Below are 25,173 nucleotides of genomic sequence, written 5' to 3' on the forward strand. Positions count from 1 at the left end.
TCAGGGGTTGCGCCAAGGAATTTTGCAGACTCACGTGATACGCATTCAATGAACTTCCCGTCGTTGGTGACAAATACATACACGATGCAAACCAGTGTGTTATTTAATGGATTGAGGCATGATCTACGAGGAATACCTCGCAAGATTCTGAGCAAAGATAACAATGAGTACCAAAGAAGTCTTGACCATTGTAGGACAGCGGACATGGGCCAGCAACTTTCATGCAGGTAAGTGAATGTCAACAGGACGAGGACTGACCGAGCCGAGAATAGCTGAAACATTGATTCAAAGACCGAGAATCTATTTTTTTAATATAAGGAATCGTCCTTACAGCAGCGTTTTGACAGACTCAAAATCTTAGCATGATCTGCTCCTGTCAGAATCAATATCAATCGCTTTCACGGGTTTCTCCTCTCATCTCCGGGCAAAAGAATTCTTAGCAGGAGCAGGAGAGGAATCGCTACCTAGTATTGTGCCTCAATCAGAGAGATCCTAAGAATCCAATTTCACATTAAGAGTTTTGGCCCCCGTTTCCAAAGACTGAGCTTGTCACTTGTGCAACCGAACCGCTTGGACATACTGATAACTCACAGCCAGATAAACATTACTCCCTAATATCCCATCCACCTTCCACTCTCTTCAGCAATGGACACTTAAATACCCAACGGACGTTCTCAGCTCCCTCTGTTCCCAATCGTATTCGCCATCTGGCCCCTTGATTCATTACAACTCCACAGCCAATGACTTCACAACCCACCGCTTCAAGAAAGTCCCAAGACGCTTTCAATGTCTTGCCAGAGCTGACAGCATCGTCGATGATCATCACCTTCTTTCCTTTCAAGAGCGAGATTTGGTTAGGATCAAGATAAAGTTTCTTCTCGCCGGATGGAGAGGTGATGGATGAGACTTCGGTGGAAAGCAAGTCTGTGTACCAAAACTTTCGCGAATAACCCAAAGGAACATATCGTTCTAAGCTCCATTAGTAGTAGGTTCCCGGCGTAAGCAAACTGGTGTAAATTAGGGGAGACTGCATACTGTGACCCAAACCTTTAGCAATTATGGGAGCAAGTGACAGCCCAAGAGTTGGAAGTCCAACGATAACCTCGGGGTGGAATGGCCGAACTTGATCTACAAGAAATTCTCCAAGCTCTTCAGTGACATCGAGAGCAGCTTGATTGATAATGAGAGAAGCAACGGCTTCGTTCGCATTTAGGGCCCGGATGGGTAGCTTGAGGATTCTTTGATCTGGCAAGCGAGCAGGAAATCCATATTTCCAAGGAGCTGGGATTATTTCAGTATCGGGAAGGATCGTCTGCCAGTATTCGGTCGTTGGCTCTGTGAATGAATCCTTTGGCATGGTGGTGAATCTTGAAATTTCGTGGCCGTTTCTTCATAGGCTTGATGAGACTGTGGTGTACAGGCTAATCGAGGTTGGAGGTCATTGTTAGACAGAGCTGTAATATTGGGCTCCATGGATGAGTTTCGCTTACATTTTGCGAAGCGGTTGATCGAAGTGAACAGACCTCCGATCAGCGGGCAGGGCTGTTGCAGTAAACACCAACCCCACTTATGAAGAATCCCAAGCAGTGACCAAGTCTTTAGGAGGCTAGGAGGCTTGTCCAGCCCAAATCATGAAGTATTGCTTTTAGTGGGCTTGCAGCTTTGAGTGGTAAAGAGATGGTGCCCGACTATCAAATAACCTTGAGCTTGCTAAGTAGATGAACAAAACTGCAATCAAATGGCGATGAAGGGACGATCAAGGGAGACGAGGATCTGTAAGTCAAGGATGCAGCTGCGAAATATTACGTCTACCTAGTAAAAGGTAAACTTTACGAAATAATCGTCCCCAGGTCGGAATATTGCAAATGGGTTGTGAGAATTTAGGATGGGAGTGAAGTTCAAAACAATGTAGATCCACACTCAAGCAAATAAGCGACCTGTGGCAAGCGTGGTGGCTTGAAAGCGGTGGCGTTGTGAGGTCACAATCCGCCGCCTGAGATAAGCCCAAACAGGCAACAAGCGTCATTGATATCGAAGCAGCACGACTACCTGCACGTAGTGTCCCTTTATATAATATACACTATCTACCACGGGCTTACTTCAAGTCCATATGCCATTAGTCAAGGAACGCCCTTTTCACACCTTGCCGGAACTCCATGAACAACAAGCCCAAGACCCAGATCAAGTTATCAGTGGCGAAGTCCGTCAACGATGGCCGAAGAAAGCTGTTGTACTTGCGCGACACTCCTTAAGAACGTGTTGCCGCAATACGATGAAAAGAGTGAGAAACCAAAAGGTCATGACCGACGACTAGAATGTTGCCGGAGGGTCATCTGTGGGAACTGCATAGCTGTACGCTTGATGGATGATGATTAATTGCCCTTGTGCTAATCTGATGTCTAGGATAACCAGCGATTTGCTACTTACTGTAAGTAACGACTCTCACATGCTAATCTTATAAATACTGAACGAAAGTTCCCAGGTCCTTTCTGCCAAGTATCCACCAAACCATCTCCATTACCACAAGGGCTTCGCGATCCGCCGACATACACGCCACCTTCCTCGACCTCCAGACAACCCCAAGAACCCCCCGCATATTCCGACGAGCTCCCTAGCTACTCATCGCTCACAAACCCCCCAATCGTCCTCCCTGAGAAATCCTCAAACGCCCAACCCGCTGAAGACGTCCTCCATTTCCTAGACCACGAAAAAGATACCCTGACATCCTTATCCTTCCGCTATGGTGTTCCTGTAGCAGCTCTAAGAAAGGCAAATAATATCACTTCGGACCATCTGCTGCTGGCCAGACGGACGGTCATTATACCCGGCGAGTTCTATAAAGGTGGTGTGAGTCTAAGTCCGCGGCCAGTGGAAGGAGAAGAGGAGGAAAAGAGGAAGGGGATTGTGAGGAGGTGGATGGTCGCGTGCAAAGTCTCGGAGTACGTATTTCTTCTGGATTGGTGACAAGGGGGATGCAAGGAAGGCTGACGTAGTAGTGTTGCTCCGAAATACAGGTATGATGTTGCTCTAGTATATTTGAAACAGGTCGAATACGACCTCGAGGCTGCGATCGAGGCGTATAAAGATGACGAGAGATGGGAGAAAGAACATCCCATAGAGGCAAGTGTGAAAGGCAAAGGGAAGAGGCATGACGTTGGGAAGAGGAGATTTACTGGCCAGAGATGATTTATGACTCTGCGTGAAACGGTAGCGATGATAGACCATTTGCTTTCACGAGTTTATATTTTGTGTCATAGTCTGATTGACTAGATGTCATGATTTCATGACCGGTGCAAATCTCATGCACGCCTCCTTAAAATACACATAAGCCAAATTTGCCCACCCCGAAGCGCCAATTAGTATGCTGAACGTGTCCGAATATCCTAGTACGATGTTAGTAGCTACAATCTGATCTTGATTGATGGTTGAAACTTACAGATATCTTTCGCTCGATTTCCCTGACCGACCGATCTAACTCCCCAGCAATCATTTGTTTCTTGTCCGTAGGCAAGAGGGTATATCTTTCACACAAGTCTCCATCAATAACTCCTTTGACTGGAACATAGTAACTCCGGTAGATGAGATGATCTCGTCCAGCCAGTGGAGCATCCTCTGACCTGAGATGTTGTTCGAGAGTCTGGAAAAAATCCACATCTTCGCGACTCACGAATGGGATCAGAATACCAAGAGTTCCTTGGATGCCACTCCATAATATGCAGTCTCGGCCGCCAGCAACCAGATTGGTCTTCTGGATGCTCATTGGAATATCTTGGGAAAAGAAATGAGCCATCAATGTCAAACGATGAGGCGAGCCTTGCAGGTATGATCGCTCATGTACAAGATGTGCTCCGGAACCCTCTTCATCAGCTTCCTCGCTTGCCTTAGCAGGACACCTAAGAAGCCATAGATTACCAAACTTGTCGCCACCAGCAACGGTTTCATAATCCACCATTGTCGTGCAGGACGTCCATCGAGCGATAGTATCATCAACGAAGGGAATAAGCTTGTTTTCTTGGAACTTGTACACGACCATTACGACACTCTCTTGAACATCGCTGACGACAATTCGACTTCCTTGTGTTTGAAGACCAACAACCAAGTTGGGCACAACTTCTGCTTGAGCTTTTCGGAGAAGCTGTCGTATACCTAGGTCGTAGATTCTCAGATCCTTGCCAATGCCAACCAATAACCTTCCCTGGAAAGCAAGAAGGGCCATTGGTGGTTCTTCAACTTTCGTCTTGTGGATAAACTCGATCTCCTTGCCATTTTCATGAAAGCGATAGACGTGAATAAAACCAGATGTTGAAGATCTGGGGCTGACGATCATGTCTTTGCCTGTTCCGACAACCAAGAAGACTTCGTCATCTTGACTGGCGAAAGAAACCGTAGCCATGCTGACTGCGGCCTCATTGTCATCAAGATCGATTTTTTGGAGAACGCTCTTTTCCGTCACAGGGTCAACGACCGAAATACAGGATGCCCAATGATTTTTGCCTCGTGGGTAACCGAATTCTTCAGCTGGTAATACGGCAGCATCACCATTGACCACTGATGGATCTTCTAGTAGCTTAGCTTTAGTTGCTGGGGAGAGAATATTATTATCGGATTCTATTGTGTAGAATAATGGGTGCTCAGGGTGTCGAACGAAACGTCGGGGTGTATATGTGAGTGGAATGGTCTCTTGGAGTAAATTATCGGTGAGTTTGTCAATGGAGAAGATTCTAGCAAGTATGGAATGTCAGCATATGCCATTTCTAGATTGGCAAGTGCGAAATGTGGGGTTTGTGAGATTCTCAGAAGGAACAATTGGATTTATAATAATTAATCCGCATAGTCACATTGGACTCGGAAGTTAACGATAAGAAAATCATCATAGAATCTCTGGGGTTGGCAGGATGACAAGAAAGCTAGACATACCTCAAGTTTTGTCCCTGAATGCCGACCATGCCTTCGGTACATTGTTCGCTACTGAAATTCCAGCCCCATTCAAGACCGGGATAATTTAGCGGCGTAAGCATGAAGCCTTTAGTGACCGGATCTGAATATCCAAGCCACGGTCTTGAACTTAGAGCAAGTACAGCTGTCTGGCCTTGAACTGAAACTCGGAAGAGCTTGGCGGGCTTTGGACCAAGGAATCGAGTACGCGTATCTGATAGCTCTCCGGTAACTTCATCTAGAACAGTTCGTAGATATACTCCCGAATATAGCCCAATGTGGAGGTAGAGGGTAGAGCCTCCAGATGATGAATCGGCCATAGCCATAATTGAGAGGGCGGAAGGAGCCGATGTCAAGGCTTGAACCGATTTATTTTCCAGTGTGGAATCGGGATCGAGACTCAAAATACGGACCGTTGAATCATCACAACCCACAGCGAGGAATTGACTGCGAACGCGTCCTTCGGGAACCTCCCCGAGACTCAGGCAAGTAACGGTACCACTCATCTCCTTCTTCTCATCGTATTCAGCCAAGGATCCATCGGAATCCATTTCAAAATAAACAATCTCGCCAGAACTAAGAGCAACAGCAACTTGACGTTCGTTTGTTGTAGCGGCGACAATCGATCGATGCTGGGGAGCAGCCCACTCGTTCACACGACGATCAGCTCTAATGTGTCTGATACCTTTCGGGTGGACTTGGATCAAGCCATCTTCGCCGAGTTGCTGCACAGCCAGGGTTGGCGCACTAGACAAGAAACCAGTATCTGTTACCTCCTCGACAGTTTCGCCAATGCTGAGAACCAAGGTGCCATTGGTAAAGGATAAAATGATGTAGGCATCGTAGGTGTCATTTCGAGTGAGCTTGGTAGTCCAAACAGCTGACGGTACACCGGGCAGTTCAGATTCCACAATCTCGGAAACTTCTAGTCCATGTCTCAATGTTCTGAAAGTACTTCGAGCTCCAGTTCCACAGATGGAGTAGATTTGAGGCGCATCTTCTTCAGTCAAGTTAGCAACCTTGCACTCCATCAAAGGGTTCATAGAATCGATGCTCTCAACGAGACTCAGATTTTCTGCTGGGCGTGGATGGAAATAAATGGGTGTATATGGTTCGGTTGGATCGGTGGGAAAGTTGTCGCTTATGAACTCAATTTCCTCATCATCATCTCCGAGCTTCTCGAATTGATAGAACTGATGGTTACCAAATTCGCTGGCAACGAATAAGAAACCACTCTTCAAAATGCAAAGACTTGTAGCCACAGGGACGGTATCAAAGTACTTGATCTTGAGACGCTTGACCTCTCCTGTGGGTTGGCCGTCATCATTCTCAACCATTTCAATGGTGACCTTGAAGAGATCACCATCGTCAGTTTGCAGCAAGAAGAAGAATGCACCGGCAGCACCCTTCAACTTGTGCATAACACCGCCAACGATAACGCGCTTTCTTTTTGGGTCTTCAGTGGCTCCTCGTCTTCGAGGAATGGCAACACGGAAAGCTTCTTGATTCGAGTGTCGATATGTGATGTTGTCTTCACCGCATACCAAGACTCCACTAGGGCCATCAGTGCCTCCTGGTACCTGGAAAAGAACAGTGGCTGTCCGGTCTACTGGATCTGACCATTTTCTTACAACGTGGTTCAAGCCAAGATCTAGTTCGTAGTAGACTAGAGTCTTTTCGATTTCATCGTATGCTTGACCCGTTGGGTCCTGATCCGAGTCCCCGTAGTCGACCTCGAGGGCAGCAAAGACCGGATTCGCGTACCCAACATCCAAAGCACACATAGCAAACACCAAAGTTTGTGCTTTGTGTGCTTCCAAAGGAGATGAGATTGTCAACTCTGCCTGGGCATTGCGGTTGAGTACATAGACAAGCTTATTCTTCTCAACAGAAGCGATCAAGCAAGCTCTCCCCTTCGGGTCCACGGCAAGATATTGCCCTGGAATAACTCTCCGCACACCAGACTTTCCAAATGTTTCCAAATGTAATCTGTTGAACTTGTTCTGTGCAGGAAGAAACTCGACAATTGTGATTCGGCCAGAGTCGGAAGTGATGATAATGTAATCTATACACCTGTTTAGCAATCATTCTTCCAAAGCGTCCAATTTCTATACCACTCTCTGCCGGTGACGATTCATGGTGGAATTTCTCGTGCTGCCATCCATGCTTCAAATCACTAAGTGAAGTTCAAATGACAAGATTGATTGACTTACCCTTGTTACTTCCAGCCAGCCTGAAGGCTGCTATAGCTCTAATGATACCAAAAACATCGTGCGAAAGGGCTGTGACAATCTTGCCCTGCGACGGGTCTGGTCGGTGCAATGTAAGGCGAGAGCCTGACGCAGTGATGATCTGCTGCTCCTTTGTGCCTGTGAATTGGCCCAGGATAGCTTGGGTTGTGGCGGTGGGTGGTTGAACCGTCAAGCTGTACATGAACATAGAAGAGGTTGTCGCCATCTTGTCGCTGGCAGCGCAGGAAGTCTGCGCAGCGTAATTGACAGTACGAGTGCCTGCGGGCACGAAATTTGAAGTGTTTGCAGGCTGGTAGAGCTGACAAGGCAGCCTGTCGCAGCTTAAATCATGTCGAGGTGAGATACTTCGCATCCTGCAATCTCGAATGGAATTTTAAGAGGACTTTACTTCGACGCCTTTCCTCATTGGGACAAGTCACAATATCTTGAGCATCACTCCACACCCCAAAACACCAGAGCTTCACGATCAGGGCCAGGAACTGCTGAACGTTCCAAAAATGCGTAATACGGCCTCCTATACCTGTCATAGGTGCTTGAATGCGCTCAAAACCACTTCTCGAGTTTCACAAAGACCGGTGTTTTCTTCGCGAATAGCCTTCGGTAGAAGAACAATTTCAACAGGCCAGCAGAATGGACCAAAGTTACCTGGAAGGGAGGATACAACGCAGAAACCAATCGGTAGAAGGGCAGTCTCGTCACTGGGAGGTCAAGGACAGAAAGTGAAGAATGAACCATTCGAGTTCCGAACTCCACCAGGCCTCGAGTCAACACCAGCCCCCGAAACCGAAGGCAGACCCCTCTTAATGCCAAACAACCTCTTCCACCCCTTTTCCAGCTCGCCCTCCCCTGAAATCAGAAGAAGAGCTGCTTTCATGAAGCAGAATGCCTACTGCCCGCACCCTGACCACCACCAAACTCGGCTGCCCATGAACCCGGATGATCCAGAAGCACGAAAGTCTGTGAAGGGACCATTACCTCCTGCGCATGTGGACTTCGAATGTCCAGACTGTGGCATACCAGTTTCTTGCTCGGAGGAGCATTGGGCAGACGATTATGAGGCACATCTGGAGATTTGTGATACACTGAGAGAGATCAATGAGGATGACCACGATTTACGGTCCGGCAGGTTCTTTCCCGAATTCGAATATCCTGGAGATCAGATTGAGGAGGCGATGGTCAATATGACAAACTGGGATACATTCCTCTTTTCAAGAGAATTTAAAGCGATCAATGACGAGAGAAGTTTGCGACAAGCAACTCGACTGCTGACCTATCCGGTCACTATTGGTAGCGTCTTGCATGAACTCAGTCCATATAGCATAAAGAAAGAAGGGCGTCTGACCGTTGAGGGTCTGAAGAGTTTGAGTGGTATGTTTTTTCTGTTCATGGGCGAGGCAAAGCTAATAGACGTAAGCTCTGAGATACTCCCTTCACCCACCTCGTTCTGGAGGAGGTCCTGATATCAAGGGACTTCGACCTACCCCACCACCAATGAGAATCTTCATTCTCGGAGCGCGTGCAGAATCGTCTCTTCCGCGAGAAGTCTGGGTGCAGTTGACCCACCTTTTCCCCCGAGTTGCATTCCACCTAGTCTTCATTGGCCCTGAAAGTATGGCAAACAGAGATGCCGAATTCCCGCTTCCAGAAAGAACTCCTAGCAATCCATACGGAGCCATTGTGGAAGACAGGATTACGAATTCCATGAAAATAAGCACCTATGTTGAATACTACCACACCCTTCACCAAGCTGGACACTTTTACCCGTACGATCCATATTTCGACTGCTTCATGCTTTTCCATCCAGGTCTCGGACATCCTGCCAGCTCACATGAGTGGGAGGAGACGATTCCTCAGTTACTGGAGACGAAGGTACCTATCCTGGTCACAGGTTACACACAGTACGACATGGAGAGAGATATCGATTGGGTCAAGCAGAAGGTCGGAGGAGAGATGGATATGTTGATGGAACCAGGCGAGAACCGCTTCCGAAGTTTGAGGTGGGATCTCAATGATCTAGATCCTCAAGATATCAGCTGTGGAAATTGGGGAGTGTGGGCGTTCAGAGGCAAGAGGTAAGTCGATCTGGCTCTTGCGTTCGGATTAATCTGCTAATACGCGCTAGGTACGAGACGACCAAGAAGGGCCTTGAAGCGGAATCTTGAATCCGTCGAGTTGGTGAGGGACAAGATGTATCTCGGTGGTAGAGTGCACAAAGTCTGTATGAAAGATAAATTATGGCTTCTAGCCAGTGTATTTTAGGTCACACAACTCTAGGACGTCCCGAAGATTAAGGCTTTCGGGTTATGAAAATACTGTGAGGCGGCTTTGATAACACATAGAACAGCATTACATTGAGAAGCCAGCACGGCAACCCGCATATGCAGGAACACAACTCAATCTTTACAGGTGAATGCCTCTAACCAATCGAAGCAAACACCCTTTAAAAACTGCCACCATACCAACATAATCAAGGAAAAAACTTCAAAATTTCTCAAGAAGTCACGGTTTCTTGCTCTAGATATCGTTCTCTCTTTCTTCCACATTTGCTGTTCTAATCAAAGATTCCTAAATCATAAAGCCGCCTTGTCTTTCCCCCCCTCTCAAAGCAAGCCTCCTTATCTGGCAGCCGAGGCTAAAATAAATATCGATAAACTTCGTCATCGATCTTCCGAAAATAAACAACCATGAGTCTCGAAGTAATCTATGTAACCCGCCATGGGGTAAGCTCTTTTCTAACCGTCCCAAAATACTCTCTATACTCACAATCGGAAAAAACTAACAATCTTCGGGGGTTTAACTGACAATGCCTCACAGTTCCGCTCCAACTGGGTCGTCGACCCCAAAACCGGGGAATATTCAACCTCCATCCCTTCCCCCACAGGAATAGCCAGCGACCCCGAGCTGGCAGGTTACGGCGTCGCCCAATCCAAAGAACTCGCCTCGCATCTCGTCAACCTCTCCCCGCCCATCGAACGCATATACTCCTCCCCTTTCTACCGCTGCATCCAAACCATCACCCCAACCGTCACCGCTCTCGCCTCCTCAGGCAAACCCCTCTCCCCGTCCACAACCAAAGTCCGTGGCGAAAATGGTATCGGGGAATGGTACGGCATGGCGCGGTTCGACCACCCTTCTCCTGCTGAACCCGCGGTCTTGAAGAAATTGTTCCCGCATTACGATGAGGAGTATAAACCTACTATCAAACCGAGCGTGAATGGTGAGACGTTGGGCGAGTTGCATGATAGAACGGCTTATGCGCTGCATAGGATCATCGAGCAGAGCGATCGCGAGGGTGTAAAGGCTATCTTGCTGTGTACACATGCGGCGACGTTGATTGCGATTGGGAGAGCATTGACAGGAAGGATGCCGGAGGATATTGCGGAGGAGGATTTCAAGCCATTTACGTGTGGACTGAGTTCGTTTGTGAGAAGGGGGAAGGAGAATATGGAGGTGGGTGTAAAGGAGTGGGAGGGTCCTGAGACGGAGATTCCGAGGGTGGACTGGAAGGGTGGTAGGGGTGTCGGAGGTGGTTGGAATATTACTGTTAGCGGTGATTGCAGCTTCTTGAGTGGTGGTGAGGAGAGAGGATGGAGGTTTTCTGGAGACGAGTCTTTCGATCTTGCGGCTGGAGCTGGGGCTTCTGTGGATGCTGGCACTGGTCTGGGAGTTGTGGTTGAGGGCAAGAAGGCACAGGGCACTTCTCTAAGCCCGTCACGATTGTAGGATCTTTCAGTTTTGGGGTCTCGATGACTTGCTGCATTTTAGACGAGAGCATACTTCATTCGGATTGGGATAGATACCCTGGGAAATGAATACTACTACAAGACCCTTTCGTGTACATAGCTTTGGTCTATCTGCAGAGAAGATTCTTCCCTGTTGTTTACAATCTACCTGTCTAGTAGCGTGTCCCATTTCTGTTTGTCCCCAACGCCATATGAAGCATACGATCAAGGATACATGGCATGAGATGATACACACAATGCGAGTAAATTCAATATCCCGAAGGTTCCGGCTTTTCTGGGAATGCGGTTGCTTCCAAGTTGCTTAAGCATTCCTGTTTCCAATGTGCTGGTGTGTATTTGTCGACAATACTCTTGAAAGCCTCCTGTTGAGGTGAGCATGATTGTCAAATTGGCTTGAACTAGAAGAACTTACAAGAGTGCAAAAGGTATCATCTCCCTCGAGATGTTTCCCTGCCGCTTTACAGCCTGGAATCGACATGACCTTGTCGTTGTATCGTATTCTGACATAATAGCCATCTAGTTTTGACCGGTCCGATGCCTTAAGGTTTTCGACCTTTTGCCTAGCTATTGCCGTGGAAATTGGTTTTGATGGTCCGCTCCCAAATAATGTTCCAAACCAGCTAGATGAAGCAGATGCCTGATCTTGCAAGTGAGCCGTATTGTGTGACTGGAACCCAGATTTTCTGAAAACTTCGAATGCGATATGGCTAGTGTACGGAGGCCAAGGCTCTCCATCAAATGCTCCTAAGCTGGCCAGAATACCGGCGAGAGTCGTGTCGTGACATCCGCGAAGGGCCAGCTTGATGCTCCTTTCGCCCCCTCTACCCTCTCCAGTCGATCCGTCTTTCCCTCCTACTTCCTCATGTAAATCATTGGCATTCTGCTGAACACTGCCAACCATCTGCTCAACGACATCACCCATCAAAGCACCGATACCTAGAGTCCGATATTCTCGAGATTCTTGATATCCACTATACCATTCCTCGACGGAAATCTGATCGATGATTTTTCTACCTTTAGTATCATAGAATTCCTTTGGAAGCCTAGTTGCAGGACCATGGGCCAAGGTTGAATTCATTGTATCCATGATTCCAGAAAGTCGCGGATGGGAATCCACCGCAACACGTTTGCTGGATTCTGGCATCCACTTGCTGAGTAGTTTATTCAAGTACTCCATTTCATCCGTCTCATTCCAGCGATCGGCAGTTCTTTGAGCAAAGGCTCGGGAAAGCTGTGCAAATCTCCTACAATTGCTGTCATTCGGGAAGAGTGTTTCATCAGCAGGAGCACGAGTTATGATAGTAACTGGTGGAAACGAGGCAGCCCGGGCCTTTGCAGGATACATTCCCCAAAATACTTGTTGAAGCGACTCTAGTGCTCTGGGTATTGGAGTTGCACGAAGATATACCATATCTGCGTCATGGATCATAGCCGGCATGTACTGCAATTGATCCACGTAAAGATGTCTGAGTCTTCGACCAAGCTCAAAGGTCGTTTCCCGTCCCTTGTCCGTCAACTCGCCCAAATTGCAAATTGAGTCGACATTTCCGCCAGGTCCAGACGCTATCACAGGGTTGTCGTTGCTGCCGAACGTCTCCAACCGTTTGCGCCATTGGAGTGGCGACCATTTCCCTTCAGTGGCTTCATAAGTTGAGCTGACCATCTGTCTAGCAGCAGAACAATAAGGCCAGTAGGCGTGGAGGCCTGCGTTCTGAAATCTAGCGGAGACCGGAGAGCGCTCGCCGTGACGCAACAAGACCTGAACGAGCTGGAGGTCGAGGCCGTTAGGATAGAGTTTCTGCAGCTCTTCTTGGGAGTATGGACCCCGTGGCTGAAGAGTCGTCATGGCGATTTGATATGAATACTATAACACACTCAGCCCGAGCTGGACGGGATGTAGAGGAAACTGTATTTACTTTCACCGCGGGTTAGATGAACATGAAGAGTGGGAGGGTTGTGACTCTAATTGCTACCCTAAGTACGTGTAAGTGAGGTACAAAGGAACCCGAGGCACCGCACCCCACCAGAGCTCTCTGGTACTTATACTGCAGGGATGTGGGCTTGGCGACGTCCTGCTGTCGCGACTTCTGGGGAAAAAAGATCGCGACAGACTTCTGCAAGATGCGAACAAGCACTTACAGAAAACACTTTTCACTTACCCGCGAAAAGAACGACTCGTCATATCTGCGGAGGTAATGAGCTCCCCTCACATCTGCCTGGCATGCCGTCGATCCATCCGCCAGCTACGCCCTACCACAGTTGTGCAATGGAGGTCCCGAGCTGCCTTCATTTCTCTCAGTAACAACAAACCTCGAAGCAAAGATGCCAGGTCGTCGAAGGATGGCCAATTGAAATCCGACGAATATGATGGGGTTTCAGCTGTGCCTCCGAGGAGGAAGACGGTTCGACCAAAGAAGGACGTTCCTGGAGATGTTCTTGAATCTCTCTTCGAGCAGACCATCCACCCGCAACGACCAGAAGAGCAACATCACACAGATCATGAATCAATACTGGAACCCTATCAAAAAGTGCAGGAGTTAAGCAAGATGATGAAGGATGGAGCACCTTACCCCGACCAATGGGCATTCTTTGTCGAGAACTTCGGTCCAGCTGCACAACGTGCACGAGGCATAGCCCGAATATCAATGCCTTCATTCTTACGACCAACGATCAGCTCTATGTGGCACTCCATCGTACAGGCAAAGGAAAATGGCCATCCATTGCCAGAATCACTTCCTACTACTGCGGAAATTTCAAGGGTCTTCATGAAACTCGGTTATCTCCAAGGTCACGATTGGATTGAGATGGTGTCTCATCCTATCCGAGCCATCTTAACGATGAGGAACAGGGAGTTGGATGACCCAGAGATGGAGAAACGTCATACCGAAGATCTGATTGGTGCCTGGAATATTGCCTGCCGGGATATAGGGCAGTTGGAAAATATTCATGATAGCGATTCTCCATTCTACTGGTCATCATTGCCAGCCATCTCGACAGCGGATGCACTCAAAGTACACAAGAAACTAGGCTCCCACGATTGTTTTGGGCTTCTGGTTCCTTCTTTCTCACTGGGAAGTCTGAAAGCATTCCCTGTAGTTGCTCTTGCTACCTTTGGGCTTTTGACAGAACGTACCGTCGCTACAGAAAAGCTGAACATAGATGTATCGCCTCTTTTGATGACATTGAGCAGAGTGATTAGCGTTCCCGGCTTGGATTATAGCAGAATCTACTCGCCATATTCTACATCAAATGTCGCCCAGTGTTCGGATTATGTCAAAGCCAATTGGACTGGAATCTTAGCTAGGGCAGCAGAGATGGCACAATATCACCATCCTGAGGTTGACAAGACAAAATCAGAACGCGTGTCGCGTGCACCCGTTCAGATCAGTGTAAGCTACATCAACAGAAGACTTCATGAAGCTTTTACCAAAAAGAACCTACGGCAAGTCGACGAGATCTGGGCGGACGTGTCTAAATGGCCGGTGAACACCTCAAGCTCTGATGGCCCATCCACCGAACCAGGAACGATGTCAATCACTTTGGCTAATTACTTGATTCTTGTCTACATGGGACTTCGCCAACCGAATCGTGCCATCGATGTTTGGAATCACATGGTTAACACTGGTTTGACTCCGACTTTGAGAACCTGGGATTCAATGATGACAGGAACTATCAATGCTAGAGACCCTCGGGCACTAGAACAGGTCTGGACGAAGATGAGAATGGCGCAAGTTGAGCCGGACACAATCTGCTGGGCGACAAGGGTCGGTGGACTGCTCACATGCAGAAGGACTGATGCTGGGGTTGCCGCACTTGATGAGATGGGCCGTATATGGATCGAAGCGGCGAGGCGGAAGTATCCCAGCATGGAACAGTCCGAATTACAGTTGAGAAATGATGTCGCCGGCGCGGTCAAACCTTCGATTGAAGTAATAAATGCCGCAATAGGGGCATTGTTCAAGAACAACTTGGCCAAAGCTGCCTACAAGATTCTGGCATGGGCTGGAAAGTTTGGCATCGCCCCAAACGTTGATACCTACAACGCTCTCCTCGGGGCCTTGGTTCGGGAAGGTCGTTCACAAGAGGCCATGGCTCTGTTACAGCGGATGCATAAGACTGGCGTGCAACCAGACAGCTACACCTTTACGACAATTCTAGACGAAACATTCCGATCCGTGGATGGACATACACCAGAAGAGGCCAAGGAGATCGTTCAAAGTGTCTTTACTGAAATGGAGCTCGCAGGCCTCAAGCCCAATGTTCAAATATTTGGCAAAATCATCCGCCAATTACTTCCTCAAGAAGTTGTTCCGCCCGAAGAATTGGCCACTGTCCATGCCGTGATTGACATAATGAACAAGCAGGGCGTAGAACCTAACTCTTTCATCTTCACCATGCTCTTAGAGCAATACTTTGCTCAGACACCGCCAGATATGGACGCTGTGCGGAATACGATTGAGCGCGCGTCAAACACTAAGGGTGGAACCGATGGTATATTCTGGGACCGAGCAATTGAAGGGTATGCCCGCCTCAATGAGACCGGGCCCGCCATGAGGATTCTTGGAAAGGTTCAAGCCTCGAAGGGTAGGGTAGGCTGGACAGCAATGAGGCTGTTGTTATTGGCTTTGGTGGAGAATCAGGAATGGGAAATGGCAAAGACATTGGTCAACAATGCTATTATAGATAATGGGGCACCAGTGCCACGTGAAGTACGAGGTCACGAACGACAACTGAGTTGGGAGTTTTGGAGGTTGGCTCGTCAGTTTGGTCTTGTTGAGCAAGGGCCGGAACCCAAGGCGCAGCATATTAAAAATACGCAGAAGTGATGTTCAGCGGTCTGTCGCTAAGTTGTATATTAGAAATTTCCATTCATAATCTCAACGGTTGCCATCCCTGTACCAATAGCAGAGCCAACCTAGAATTTTGGGCGCAATTTCACTTCAAGATACCAGAACCATTATTCATCCCATGAACTCCATACAACCGTGCTGGCAGGGAAAACCGACACCTGTACCATCCAGAACCAGCCTCCCATAACACTGAACTCCGTTCCCATTCTTTCATCGCAGCAATATCTTTACGGACCTTGATCCATAGGATCTCCTCCGACCATTCCCACCACCCTCTCCAAATCCTCCACCTCTCCCTTCCCCAACTTGCGCCCCTCGCCTTGCCACTCTCCATCTCTTACCTCTCCCATCTCGCCCAACTCCAACCCTCTCACATTCTCCAAATGCCTCTTCGTCTCCCTCTCCACAAACTCTAGCCTCTCCCTCCTCCAAGACTTCTCCTCCTCCCCCACCAATCCCTCCTTTCCCCCACCATTCGCCAACTCCCCCAGCCTCGGCCTCAAATCCTCCAATAGAGTCTTCAGCGCCGGTAGCTGCGAAATCGTGAACTCCGTCGTCGTCGTAACGGGATGTTTGACATCCCCCGTTAATTCTCCCTTCTTCTGCAAAAACGCAAACGGCGCAGACGTCTGCGCTTCTTCCAGCCCAGGCTCCACCTTCTCTACTTGATTCAACAGCAACGATTTTAAAGACCTTATCGTCGCCTCATTCCTCGCCGACTCCGCCCTCAGCAAAGCATGCAATTTCTGCGTCTCTCTCAACTTCCTCCTCTGCAGCGTCACACTCTCCGTATTCGGCGCCTGCTCATCCTGCGCAAAGCTCAGACCCTCGTAATGGCTCAATCGGATCCAATCGCGCACTTCGGGGGGTACACTCAGTATATTCCGTAACGCGTAGATCTCCAGCTTGTCAAAGTTCTTGTCGATTTTCGCTTCGAGGAGGGTCTCGAGCTGGTGGACGCCGTTCTCGATTTCATGTTTTGCTTTCTCGGTGATGGCTTGCGCAGCAAAGGGGTCGAATGAGGAGGTCTGGGAGGGGGTCTTGAAGCCTAGGTCTTTGGGGTCGGCGGAGAGGAGGCCTTTCTCAACGGCTTCGGAGGCTTTGAATGCGAGGACGTTGATGCTGTGCGTTATGTCAGTATTGGGCCTTGGGATGGTATTTTTGGAATGGGCGCACCTATTTACTATATCATCTATTAGGGCAGCTGGCCGGTATGTGAGGTGTTCTGTCAATAGAGTGACATCTGAGTTGATTGACGCGCTCATGGTGCCAGTTGGTCTTGTATGGAGGGGTTTGCGCCAATCTTGATACTGGGCGCAACTGAGGTCGCACAATGACCGCAGATGATTGTATGTTATGGGACTTATCGTAGGTACTAAAACCACTCCTGGAGTTGTCTACGGGTGTCTGTTGCGTTCGTTTCTTGGTGAAGTCTGAAAGTTTCTTGATGTTGATATTTACTTTGCGGGGAGACGCGAAGTGCAGCGGGATCTAAATTGCTCGGCGCGACCTCGGGCTAGGCTCTGAACCTCGCCTTCTTCAACTCGGCACAGGCAACATAAAATCGTCCATAAATATTTTCCCAAATGCCATATATCGGTTCCCATATTTACCAGATGTTCTCGACATGAAATATCCCAATCAGGACGCCCCCTCATTGAATCTATTAGAACCAACACTCCAAGCCCAAGGGTCTCGTTTCAACACCCACTTGAAACATCCAAACATCCAAGATCTCCAATCACACCCTCAAGGATTTCGAAAATCTTATGATCTACACCTCTTATTAACTGTATCAGATGTCATCGCCATTACCCGTATTCCGACGTCACGCCAGGTCCAGGTTCTTGAAACCTCGAGATGCAGGCCCCAGAAGACCCAGATGAGGCTGTAAGCTTTCTGATACAGGTGTGTACTTCGCGTCGCAAGTTTGGGTAATCGGGTCCCCGGAGCACGACGCCTCCTGAGCATGGCATTGTAAACATGAGGTTGTCGTACATGCTTACTGCGCCGCCCCCAATTATACTTGGACTTTGCTTGGAGTTGAAAGAGTCAAGGCTCTTCGGCTGGATGAGAAGGCTTGGAAAGTTGCCAGTGCGAGACTCATACGCCGAGTGTGACGTTCTCCATGGGGTCAATTAAATGGTCTTTGATGTCCGAACATTTTGATGTCTGAACATTTTCCATGGCAGATTTGTATAGTAGCTTTCGTTGGCTTCTCTTATTCTCCGTCTTGTTACTCTTTTCTATTGATGGGGCAGGACCTCTTCTGTTCACTGGCTGAGAGTTACAAGTTACGAGCTGAGGGTTTGAATATGGGAATTTGTTGGTAGGTCATGCCAGATGCGGAGACGAAGCTCCGCCCTCTACCGAGTTTGACATGAGAGGTGGCTCGAGACGCTCTCCCCGTTAGGCTTTTGAGACTGAATAATCTTTATTCAGTCAAACCGGGCTCTGTTGGTTTCCATCTGTCAAGTGATGGATCGAGTGCCACGGTTAGATCACTTCTTTGGTTCATAGGATGGCCAGTAAAGCTTGTCCGTCCCAAGAAAGTTTGAAATCTGCTATTGATTATTTGGACGGCCTTATACCGGCTCCGTCCAGATGATGTTAGCCGGATTTTTACTCTGAGACTGTCAAGTGACATATCATTACGCGGCACTATAATTTTCCATCAATAACCCCTTTCAACACAAACTTATCCCATCCACTACACCACATGACTTCTCGTAACAACCGAGGATAAGTCCAAGAAGTTTTTATTATCGATTGCGTCAGGAAATCCGGCAAATTTCATCCATCCAAAGATCCCAACATGTTTCACCGAGTTCAAACAATCACCACACAAGCACAGATTCCAAATCCAAGATACACGTTCCAAAAGCCCAGCCCAGAAACTCGGCTCAAAAGCTGCCCAAGGCTTCTTTGTTGGTGTTCGACTCCCCGTCTCAGTCGTTTGATCTCCCTCTCTCCCTCCACACGTTTCAGGAGCCGGGAGAATCCAAAGGTGAGATGGGACGGAACCATGGAACCCAAGTACGAGGTTGCCAAGCGATAATGCACGAACCTATGTGTACGTATAAGCAGCATATAGTGTCAGAGACCCAACAGAGAAGATACAGAGGCATGGTAGGGTAGGGATGACATTGCCACATATCTGGACATATCTGGTTTACGTTCACTTTGCGGAGGCACGACTTGGCTGAACTGGGCGGGGCTGTTGGTTCGGCTACATCTGACCTGCAGCAGTTGCAACTCAGAAATCCAGTCACAAAATCTAAAGAAGAGCGTTTCAGATCCGTACACACTTTTCTATGAGAGGGCTGTGATTTGTCGGGGTTTGTGTTGGAACACACCTGCGCCCAACATTTAGGCTGAGAAATTCAACCGAACAAGACTTTAGGTGGAGAAAGTTGGAGAAAGGTTATCCAGAAGCTTATCTTCACCATGCTGGTTCCGGAACCAGGCAGGGAGGGACAAGGCACGAACATGATCTGAAAGCAGGTAAGCTCACGAAATCAAGAATTTGCACGAGATGATGCGGAAGAAGGTTCGAAGAATATGTTCATGCCATTAATTGCCCTGCTATGAATCAACCCAAACCCAAACCCCAGTCCACCCCTTCGCGACCACCCCTGCGCCAGCCAGCCAGCCAGCCATCCATCCATCCATCCCGCGAACACCTTTTGCCCCTGCATGCTCCAGTTCACCCACCCGCCGGCCTTTAATCGCTGCCACTGTCACTGCTCCGTTCGCCACAATAGGTAGGTATGTAGGGTAGATGGGTAAGGTAACAAGTAGCAGCGTGATGAATTATCGTATCCCTCTCTCTGTATGTAAAAAGTATGCTCGCCCCAATGTCGCGTGAGCGATGCGGGAGCGGAGCCGAGTGTTGGAAGTGAATTATATTGGTATCGGTATCTGTCATCTATGATGTGCGTGCAAAAGTGATGCCGTTTCAAACTGCGTAGAACCAGTACCTAGAGGGAATTGTTAGTGTATGTTTTGAGAATCTTGTTAGGAGAATGCGCTTACTCAGCAGCGTACTGGACCTCGAAGGAAGCAGGCATGCCAGTGCATGATGTAGGCGGATTTCCTCCAGCAGTGTTGATTCTGTAGACTTCCTGGAGACCACCGGTTGCGCCGTCACGAGTAGTGAGCTTCAGCCAAGCGACGGTACCGAAACCCTCACCACCCTGCCCTTTGGTCGTTAAAGCTGGTGCAGGAACTCCGGCATTCTTCTGGCAGGGTGCAGTGCCTAGATCTTTGCCGGCGACGTTCAAAGTGAAGACTGGGGTGGTGCCGTTAGAGAAGTAGTGGTGACCGCTGATGACGAGGTTGGATGGGGAGAGCGAGCGTTGGTTGGCATCTGTGAGGTTGAATTGAAGAGCTACGTCTGGGAGGGCGGCAAGTAGATCTGGGTAGGATGCGGCTACACATGATGCGTTGTAGAGTGTGGCAATTGCTCCATTAGCGACCGGAATGGCGGTTGAATTCTTGGTATCGCATGTGTAGTTCTGTGTTCCTCGTCCAATTGCGACATGCTTCAAAAACAGGCCTTCGGTGACAGCAGGTAGAGGTGTTGGAGCTAAGAAGAGTTAGTATATATTTTCTATGATAGTTCTTCGAGTACCTACAAGCAGCAGGCATCTTCGCGTTCTCCATGTTGCAAACAGGAGCTACGGCCATGTTCTTCCCTTCCTGGATCTTCTTGCCCAACATTTGAAAGTAATCAGAGAGAATCTTCATGTCTGTAGGCTTGTCTGCCGATCCAGCGGAGAATGTGAGGGTTGGGGCAGCAAGAGCACCAGCGCACAGCGCGGAAACACTCCAAATTTGAGAAAGCATGTTGATGTATGCGAAAGGTAAAGAAACAAATATTAGAGATATTAGGATGTAGAAGCGGACCAGGTGGAAGAGGAGGAGCACGGTTCGAGAGACGAAAAGAAAACAGCGACCACAACGATTTTCGAGATGAGAGACCAGATGGATATATAGATGGGATGGATCAACTGATGGGAAGGGGTAGTTGATAGGTAGGTCGGGAGGTAGGTTGTTGTAAAGCGCACAGATGATATGAGAATCAGGCTCCTTACCTGGCTGGATCTGCGAACGGTCTTATACAGGCCATGAGTATGTGCAATTTCTTGCCCAGTTCCAGTTTTAGAATGCAGAGGGTTGGGTTGGGTTGGGTTTGGCCGACCACACTACGAGTACATCGCGCTGCAAATAATCCTGGGCAGCGGTAACCATGTATTCTAAAACGGGGTGGTTCCATCGCAGACGCTGATTCGCAATAAGTCCCCTGCGGGCGAGAAGCGAGGATGCGACCCCAGCCTATCGTGAGAGCGGGCGCTGCCAGGAGGAGGCGGGAGCGGAGCTGCGCTAACCGAGAGACATTTGACGCTCGGTCGCTGACAACCAGACCGCTTGCTGGACAAATAGGGAGGGCAGAGGGCAGCCTGGCCCCCCTCTCCCCTTCGTCGAAATGGAAAGCCTAACTTATGGCTTGGGGCACCTTGGGGCACTTGGGGGTTCTTCTCCCAGGAAACACTTCGCGTCTCGAAGTCCTCTCCTTGCAGCGCTGCCCAGAGCATCAAACGCTGTTCGTAGATCGCCGCCCCCTTCAGCAGAGGTCCCTATGCTGAATTCAACTGAACTTGTTGTCAGAGCTTCTAAACGCTGCAGCGATCACATCACTTCAGCCTAATCCTGCCTCTGAAATAGCATAGGTGTATGATCCTCTGTGCGTCTTAGAATAGGGTTTGACTGATAGCGGCCGTGTGGAGTAAGAATTATGGGATGCTTCCACCCGCATTTCCTGGCCATGTTCTCCGAACACTAAAACATAACATTTGTGAGGCCGGGTGGATGCATATGCTGCATACTGGAGCACATTAGAGCAGTCCACTAAAAGCACAATTTCCATTGGCAGCTTGCTTTGCTTCATACTGTAGCTGGTCCTGGTAGAACAGCGTTTAGATATCGTGTATCCTGGAACCCTTCAACCGCGGAGTTCATACCAAGACCTCCACGTATTTCTTGCAGTGACGCTCCCGAATCCGCTAGAGTGAACCTGGGATGGAATGAAGACCTTGGCTGTCCTCCCAATATTTTGACGCCTCCAAGAGGTCCATAGCCGCGATTGATTTCTCGTCGAGCGTGGGAGTGTTGGCGCGGTAGAAAGTATTGGATGGCAGGCAATCTTGAACAGAAGAAGCTATTCATAGCTGACAGATCGCCAGCGCTTAGAGAAAGTATTTTTGGACCGTGGCGTGCGGCTCCCCGCCAACCTTATCTGAACTGGCCAATGGGGGCAGATGTTTGTTCTATCCGAGAAATGATCGTCTGAAATTGCGGGTCGGCTTCTGCGGCGGCCAGTGGAGTCGATGAGGATCCTCTGGCGGGAATCGCTTTTTGTGGCTATTATTATGCAAGCAATTGAAAGAGCTTCTCGAAAGCGTTTGGAAGTCTAGGAAGAGAATCCCGATGAAAAAAATCTGGAATCGTGGCGCCTGGGCTTGAAGCCTCGCTATGCCGCTGAAGTCAAATATGACAAGACTCGAGACTTGGCCAATTCCTGGTCGCTTGTCTCCACTCCACATGGCTTCGGTCAGTGAAAAAAAATAACACCAGGCTCATGGTCACCGCATGGTCTACTGTAATCATGCAAGATTCAATTGTCCCTGAACGTAGTGGCCCATCTGTACTGGTTTAGGTCTGCGCAATTTCGACCACAGGTCAAATTACCCCACGCTGAAAAATTGAGCCTTCCCCAGGAACCATTGATGGAACAATCAAACAAGCATCTCATGTGCGGGAATCTAGGAACGGATCAGAAACTGGCCTTGGCCGCTATTGATTGTCACAAATAATACATTCCTCTCGCATTCTCACGATGACTTGTCGCTGAACCCTGCCTGTTTCCATTCGCCGTGTGTTGTCAAGTCCTCCCCGGGACTTGCAAGAACTGGTCCCGCTCCAGCGGCAGCGACTGCTCCTAAATTGCTCCCGGCATCCCCTGTACCCAGCCAGTATAGGGAAAGGAACACAACGAGATGCAATGCCACGCAGTACCCCGCAAACAGGTTGCGACTCGTCCTGGTAGCCAAAACCATTCTTGTAATCGAAAAAACTATGCGCTCTGGAAGGCTCATGCGCTTATACGCTCGAGCTGACTCTCTTCCTCGAAATGCGGCAAATGGAGAAATGTTCGATTCGTAGGCTGAGCGATAGCGATCCAGTGCAAGTCCAGACGACGTTGAATTGGACATTTGAATCGTTGAAGGGTTGGGATTCGTAGAATACGAAGAAGCGGAGGAAGCTGTCGGCCCGGCTCTGTTGTATGTAGAGACATATCGTGTCTTCTCGTACAGATTTAGATTGTCCTTCTGCAAGGATGCTACTTCCTGTCGCAAAGACGAAACTGTGCGATGGCTCTCTGAAAGCTCATTTTCAAGTTGAGTGTTTCTTTTCTTGAATCGATCACGCTGTGCTGTGATCATTGGTAAAATGCCGGACCCACCGCCGACTGGTTCTCCAGATCTCAAAGCCTCAAGAGAAGTTGTGCCCAATGATGCTGATCTTGGATCGAATCCGGAGATAATCGACGAGGTGGGCGATACTTTGCCTTTACGACCGAAATTTGCTGATGACTGGGGATATCTGCTTGCGTATGTTCCAGCAACTGATGCCCCAGACGGATAAGCATTTGCAGACTCATGAACATTTGCTAGGTCGTTCTCCAGGGTAGAGTTCAGATGTTGAGCTCTCTCAAGTTCGGTGTTTGTCTTAGACAATTCCTCCTGCATTGACTGGAGCCGGCCCTGGAGGTCTTGGTGTGAAACTCTGAGAATAGTCAATTCGTCACTGAGTTTTTTGTTTCGAGCAAGCAGAAGCTGCTCTAATGTGTCCCCTTTCCCTTTGGCACCGTTCTCTGCTCCAGCCTGGGACACAGGTGTTGCATCAGCAACATCTGGGTCATCATCATCTCCTGTTGAAAATTCAATGCTCTTCAACACTTCCAGCTCCTGTTTGACGTCTTCATAGTCGCTCCATTTCTTTACTTTGGTGAGCAGAGTATCACGCTCTTCCTTCAGCATTGCAATTTCCCGTTCAAGAGTCCGTAGTCTCCCATCCAATTCTCGCTTTCTAGAGTCCCGCTCAACCCGTGCAGCATCAAGCTTCCGCAAAAGGGACGAGTTCTCAGATCTTATTCTCATGAAAGATGGGTCATCTTCTAGGTTCAAGGCTGGTTGACTAGGTACTTGAGATGCTGATTGCGCGAGCTCGATTCTTAATTGTTCGTTCCGGGCTTCAACTTCTGCCAATCGCACACTCGTTCGCTCGAGGTCCGAGTTGACCATTTCCAATTCCGCACTGGTAACATTTCCCCTGCCGCCTTCATTTTCCGACTCAGACTGTCCCAGACGCTGCGTAACTTCATAACTGGCCTTAATCTCGTTCAAAAGTCGGTCTTGGTTCTCCACTTTCTCTTCGAGAAGTTTTTCTTTGGCTTCCCAGTTATCTTTCTTCTCTTCCAGCACGGCTGCCCATGAAGTCTCGACCTCCTTAACTTTTGTCTCCAAACCCTCCTCAATTCCCTTTCGTGTTGCTCTTTCGGCTTCCAGTCGCGATTCCGTATCTTCCAGTTGTGATGTAAGCTTGCTGACACTCTTTTGTAGATGCTCATTCTCCTGTGTGACTTTTGGGAGCGTATCTTCGGACAGAAGTAGGGAGTCGACCGATGCCTCTAGAAGTGGATATGGATCGGGTGCTTCGGAAAGTGAGGAGTAGACTTGCAGGAATGCAGAGTTGGTTGATTTGGAATGATTCGTGAGCAGGTCGATGAAGGTTTGGTATGCTGAAATTGAACGTAAGTTTCATGGCGAGCATCTATCTTCGTCAACACGCACCTTTCAACAGCCCTTTGATCTCTCCGAGCTTGGCACTGTCGTCCAATTTCCTGAAGTCTTTCGTTTTCTGTGCCAGGTCTTTCCGCTGCACAGTCGAATCTCGTTGGTACTGCACAATCTCCGATGCGGTATTGTCCAGGGATGGAATCATCGTTGTGAGATTGATGTCTTGTTGTAATTAGCAGATGACAGCCTCTCAGGATATGAATGCCTACTTCGCCATGCTGATATCGCCTTCTGGAATTTATTGTCGGTGTCCTGCCCTGACGATCCATGATGCTCACCAGCAGAGGCCGAATTGGCAGCCTCCAGCATGGCGGCGTCTGCTAAATCAGCCATGTCGCAAAGAGCTTCAGTAAGTAATCATCAGATGTTGATCGAATTGCCTGCGTCTGCCAGAGCGTCTCTGTAGCTCATGGATTGTGCCAGGACGAGTTGAAGTGTTTGAGCAAACATACATACATTCGAGAAGTTGTTG

The 25,173-nt window shown here is 48.7% G+C and overlaps 10 protein-coding genes across 12 annotated transcripts; 4 read left to right on the top strand and 6 right to left on the bottom strand.

Moving 5' to 3' along the window:
- Positions 1-91: 91 nt before the first annotated feature.
- ONS95_009390 (uncharacterized protein) lies at positions 92-1,883 on the bottom strand. The gene is made up of 3 exons (XM_058502981.1): positions 1,491-1,883; positions 1,036-1,421; positions 92-969 (listed from the first exon to the last, which is right to left on the bottom strand). The coding sequence occupies exons 2-3, from the start codon at positions 1,355-1,357 to the stop codon at positions 605-607; spliced, it is 687 nt and encodes a 228-aa protein (XP_058361914.1). The 5' UTR covers positions 1,358-1,421; positions 1,491-1,883; the 3' UTR covers positions 92-604.
- Positions 1,884-2,002: 119 nt separating this feature from the next.
- Positions 2,003-3,186, top strand: ONS95_009391 (uncharacterized protein; the record flags this gene model as incomplete). Its single annotated transcript, XM_058502982.1, has 4 exons — positions 2,003-2,352; positions 2,404-2,428; positions 2,483-2,939; positions 2,997-3,186. The coding sequence occupies exons 1-4, from the start codon at positions 2,212-2,214 to the stop codon at positions 3,184-3,186; spliced, it is 813 nt and encodes a 270-aa protein (XP_058361915.1). The 5' UTR covers positions 2,003-2,211.
- Positions 3,187-3,248: 62 nt separating this feature from the next.
- On the bottom strand, positions 3,249-7,512 carry RSE1 (pre-mRNA-splicing factor rse1). Of its 2 annotated transcripts, XM_058502984.1 has the most exons (5): positions 7,149-7,512; positions 7,050-7,101; positions 4,918-7,000; positions 3,437-4,721; positions 3,251-3,383 (listed from the first exon to the last, which is right to left on the bottom strand). In XM_058502984.1, exons 3-5 carry the CDS (start codon positions 6,717-6,719, stop codon positions 3,357-3,359), a joined length of 3,114 nt encoding a protein of 1,037 aa, XP_058361917.1. In that variant the 5' UTR covers positions 6,720-7,000; positions 7,050-7,101; positions 7,149-7,512; the 3' UTR covers positions 3,251-3,356. The 2 variants fall into 2 exon arrangements, with proteins under 2 accessions (XP_058361916.1, XP_058361917.1); XM_058502983.1 differs by lacking the exon at positions 7,050-7,101 and having other exon boundaries at positions 3,249-3,383.
- Positions 7,513-7,559: 47 nt separating this feature from the next.
- Positions 7,560-10,216, top strand: MSS51 (translational activator for mitochondrial COX1). 2 transcript variants are annotated; one of them, XM_058502985.1, is made up of 4 exons: positions 7,560-8,555; positions 8,602-9,259; positions 9,310-9,907; positions 10,002-10,216. In XM_058502985.1, exons 1-3 carry the CDS (start codon positions 7,685-7,687, stop codon positions 9,347-9,349), a joined length of 1,569 nt encoding a protein of 522 aa, XP_058361918.1. In that variant the 5' UTR covers positions 7,560-7,684; the 3' UTR covers positions 9,350-9,907; positions 10,002-10,216. The 2 variants fall into 2 exon arrangements, with proteins under 2 accessions (XP_058361918.1, XP_058361919.1); XM_058502986.1 differs by lacking the exon at positions 10,002-10,216 and having other exon boundaries at positions 8,602-9,871.
- Positions 9,872-10,910, top strand: ONS95_009394 (uncharacterized protein; the record flags this gene model as incomplete). Its single annotated transcript, XM_058502987.1, has 2 exons — positions 9,872-9,907; positions 10,002-10,910. The coding sequence occupies 2 exons, from the start codon at positions 9,872-9,874 to the stop codon at positions 10,908-10,910; spliced, it is 945 nt and encodes a 314-aa protein (XP_058361920.1).
- On the bottom strand, positions 9,872-12,923 carry ONS95_009395 (uncharacterized protein). Its single transcript, XM_058502988.1, has 3 exons — positions 12,847-12,923; positions 11,343-12,794; positions 9,872-11,292 (listed from the first exon to the last, which is right to left on the bottom strand). Exons 2-3 carry the CDS (start codon positions 12,774-12,776, stop codon positions 11,179-11,181), a joined length of 1,548 nt encoding a protein of 515 aa, XP_058361921.1. The 5' UTR covers positions 12,777-12,794; positions 12,847-12,923; the 3' UTR covers positions 9,872-11,178.
- A 202-nt stretch (positions 12,924-13,125) lies between these two features.
- ONS95_009396 (uncharacterized protein) lies at positions 13,126-15,756 on the top strand (the record flags this gene model as incomplete). The annotated part of the gene is made up of 1 exon (XM_058502989.1): positions 13,126-15,756. One exon carries the CDS (start codon positions 13,126-13,128, stop codon positions 15,754-15,756), a length of 2,631 nt encoding a protein of 876 aa, XP_058361922.1.
- A 251-nt stretch (positions 15,757-16,007) lies between these two features.
- Positions 16,008-17,045, bottom strand: ONS95_009397 (uncharacterized protein; the record flags this gene model as incomplete). Its single annotated transcript, XM_058502990.1, has 2 exons — positions 16,008-16,902; positions 16,957-17,045. 2 exons carry the CDS (start codon positions 17,043-17,045, stop codon positions 16,008-16,010), a joined length of 984 nt encoding a protein of 327 aa, XP_058361923.1.
- A 270-nt stretch (positions 17,046-17,315) lies between these two features.
- On the bottom strand, positions 17,316-20,852 carry ONS95_009398 (uncharacterized protein). Its single transcript, XM_058502991.1, has 2 exons — positions 20,418-20,852; positions 17,316-20,368 (listed from the first exon to the last, which is right to left on the bottom strand). Exons 1-2 carry the CDS (start codon positions 20,626-20,628, stop codon positions 19,812-19,814), a joined length of 768 nt encoding a protein of 255 aa, XP_058361924.1. The 5' UTR covers positions 20,629-20,852; the 3' UTR covers positions 17,316-19,811.
- Positions 20,853-25,171, bottom strand: ONS95_009399 (uncharacterized protein). The gene is made up of 2 exons (XM_058502992.1): positions 24,696-25,171; positions 20,853-24,643 (listed from the first exon to the last, which is right to left on the bottom strand). The coding sequence occupies exons 1-2, from the start codon at positions 24,844-24,846 to the stop codon at positions 22,674-22,676; spliced, it is 2,121 nt and encodes a 706-aa protein (XP_058361925.1). The 5' UTR covers positions 24,847-25,171; the 3' UTR covers positions 20,853-22,673.
- Between the last annotated feature and the right edge of the window lie 2 nt (positions 25,172-25,173).

Source organism: Cadophora gregata (genome assembly GCF_030347475.1).
Source record: "Cadophora gregata isolate MNR1 chromosome Unknown scaffold_3, whole genome shotgun sequence".
NCBI classification, from domain to species: domain Eukaryota; kingdom Fungi; phylum Ascomycota; class Leotiomycetes; order Helotiales; family Ploettnerulaceae; genus Cadophora; species Cadophora gregata.

Bases quoted from the DNA above. Each gene is read 5' to 3' on its own strand.
- ONS95_009390 (XM_058502981.1), bottom strand. From the start codon at position 1,357: ATGCCAAAGGATTCATTCACAGAGCCAACGACCGAATACTGGCAGACG. The intron at 970-1,035 runs GTATGCAGTCTC...AATGGAGCTTAG, and splicing joins TGCTAAAGGTTTGGGTCACA to AACGATATGTTCCTTTGGGT.
- RSE1 (XM_058502983.1), bottom strand. From the start codon at position 7,392: ATGGCGACAACCTCTTCTATGTTCATGTACAGCTTGACGGTTCAACCA. The intron at 7,001-7,148 runs GTAAGTCAATCA...ACAGGTGTATAG, and splicing joins GCTGGCTGGAAGTAACAAGG to ATTACATTATCATCACTTCC. The intron at 3,384-3,436 runs GTAAGTTTCAAC...ACATCGTACTAG, and splicing joins AAATCGAGCGAAAGATATCT to GATATTCGGACACGTTCAGC.
- MSS51 (XM_058502985.1), top strand. From the start codon at position 7,685: ATGCGTAATACGGCCTCCTATACCTGTCATAGGTGCTTGAATGCGCTC. The intron at 8,556-8,601 runs GTATGTTTTTTC...AATAGACGTAAG, and splicing joins GGGTCTGAAGAGTTTGAGTG to CTCTGAGATACTCCCTTCAC. The intron at 9,260-9,309 runs GTAAGTCGATCT...AATACGCGCTAG, and splicing joins TGGGCGTTCAGAGGCAAGAG to GTACGAGACGACCAAGAAGG.
- ONS95_009395 (XM_058502988.1), bottom strand. From the start codon at position 12,776: ATGACGACTCTTCAGCCACGGGGTCCATACTCCCAAGAAGAGCTGCAG. The intron at 11,293-11,342 runs GTAAGTTCTTCT...TCACCTCAACAG, and splicing joins ATGATACCTTTTGCACTCTT to GAGGCTTTCAAGAGTATTGT.
- ONS95_009398 (XM_058502991.1), bottom strand. From the start codon at position 20,628: ATGCTTTCTCAAATTTGGAGTGTTTCCGCGCTGTGCGCTGGTGCTCTT. The intron at 20,369-20,417 runs GTAGGTACTCGA...AACTCTTCTTAG, and splicing joins CGCGAAGATGCCTGCTGCTT to CTCCAACACCTCTACCTGCT.
- ONS95_009399 (XM_058502992.1), bottom strand. From the start codon at position 24,846: ATGATTCCATCCCTGGACAATACCGCATCGGAGATTGTGCAGTACCAA. The intron at 24,644-24,695 runs GTGCGTGTTGAC...GTTCAATTTCAG, and splicing joins GATCAAAGGGCTGTTGAAAG to CATACCAAACCTTCATCGAC.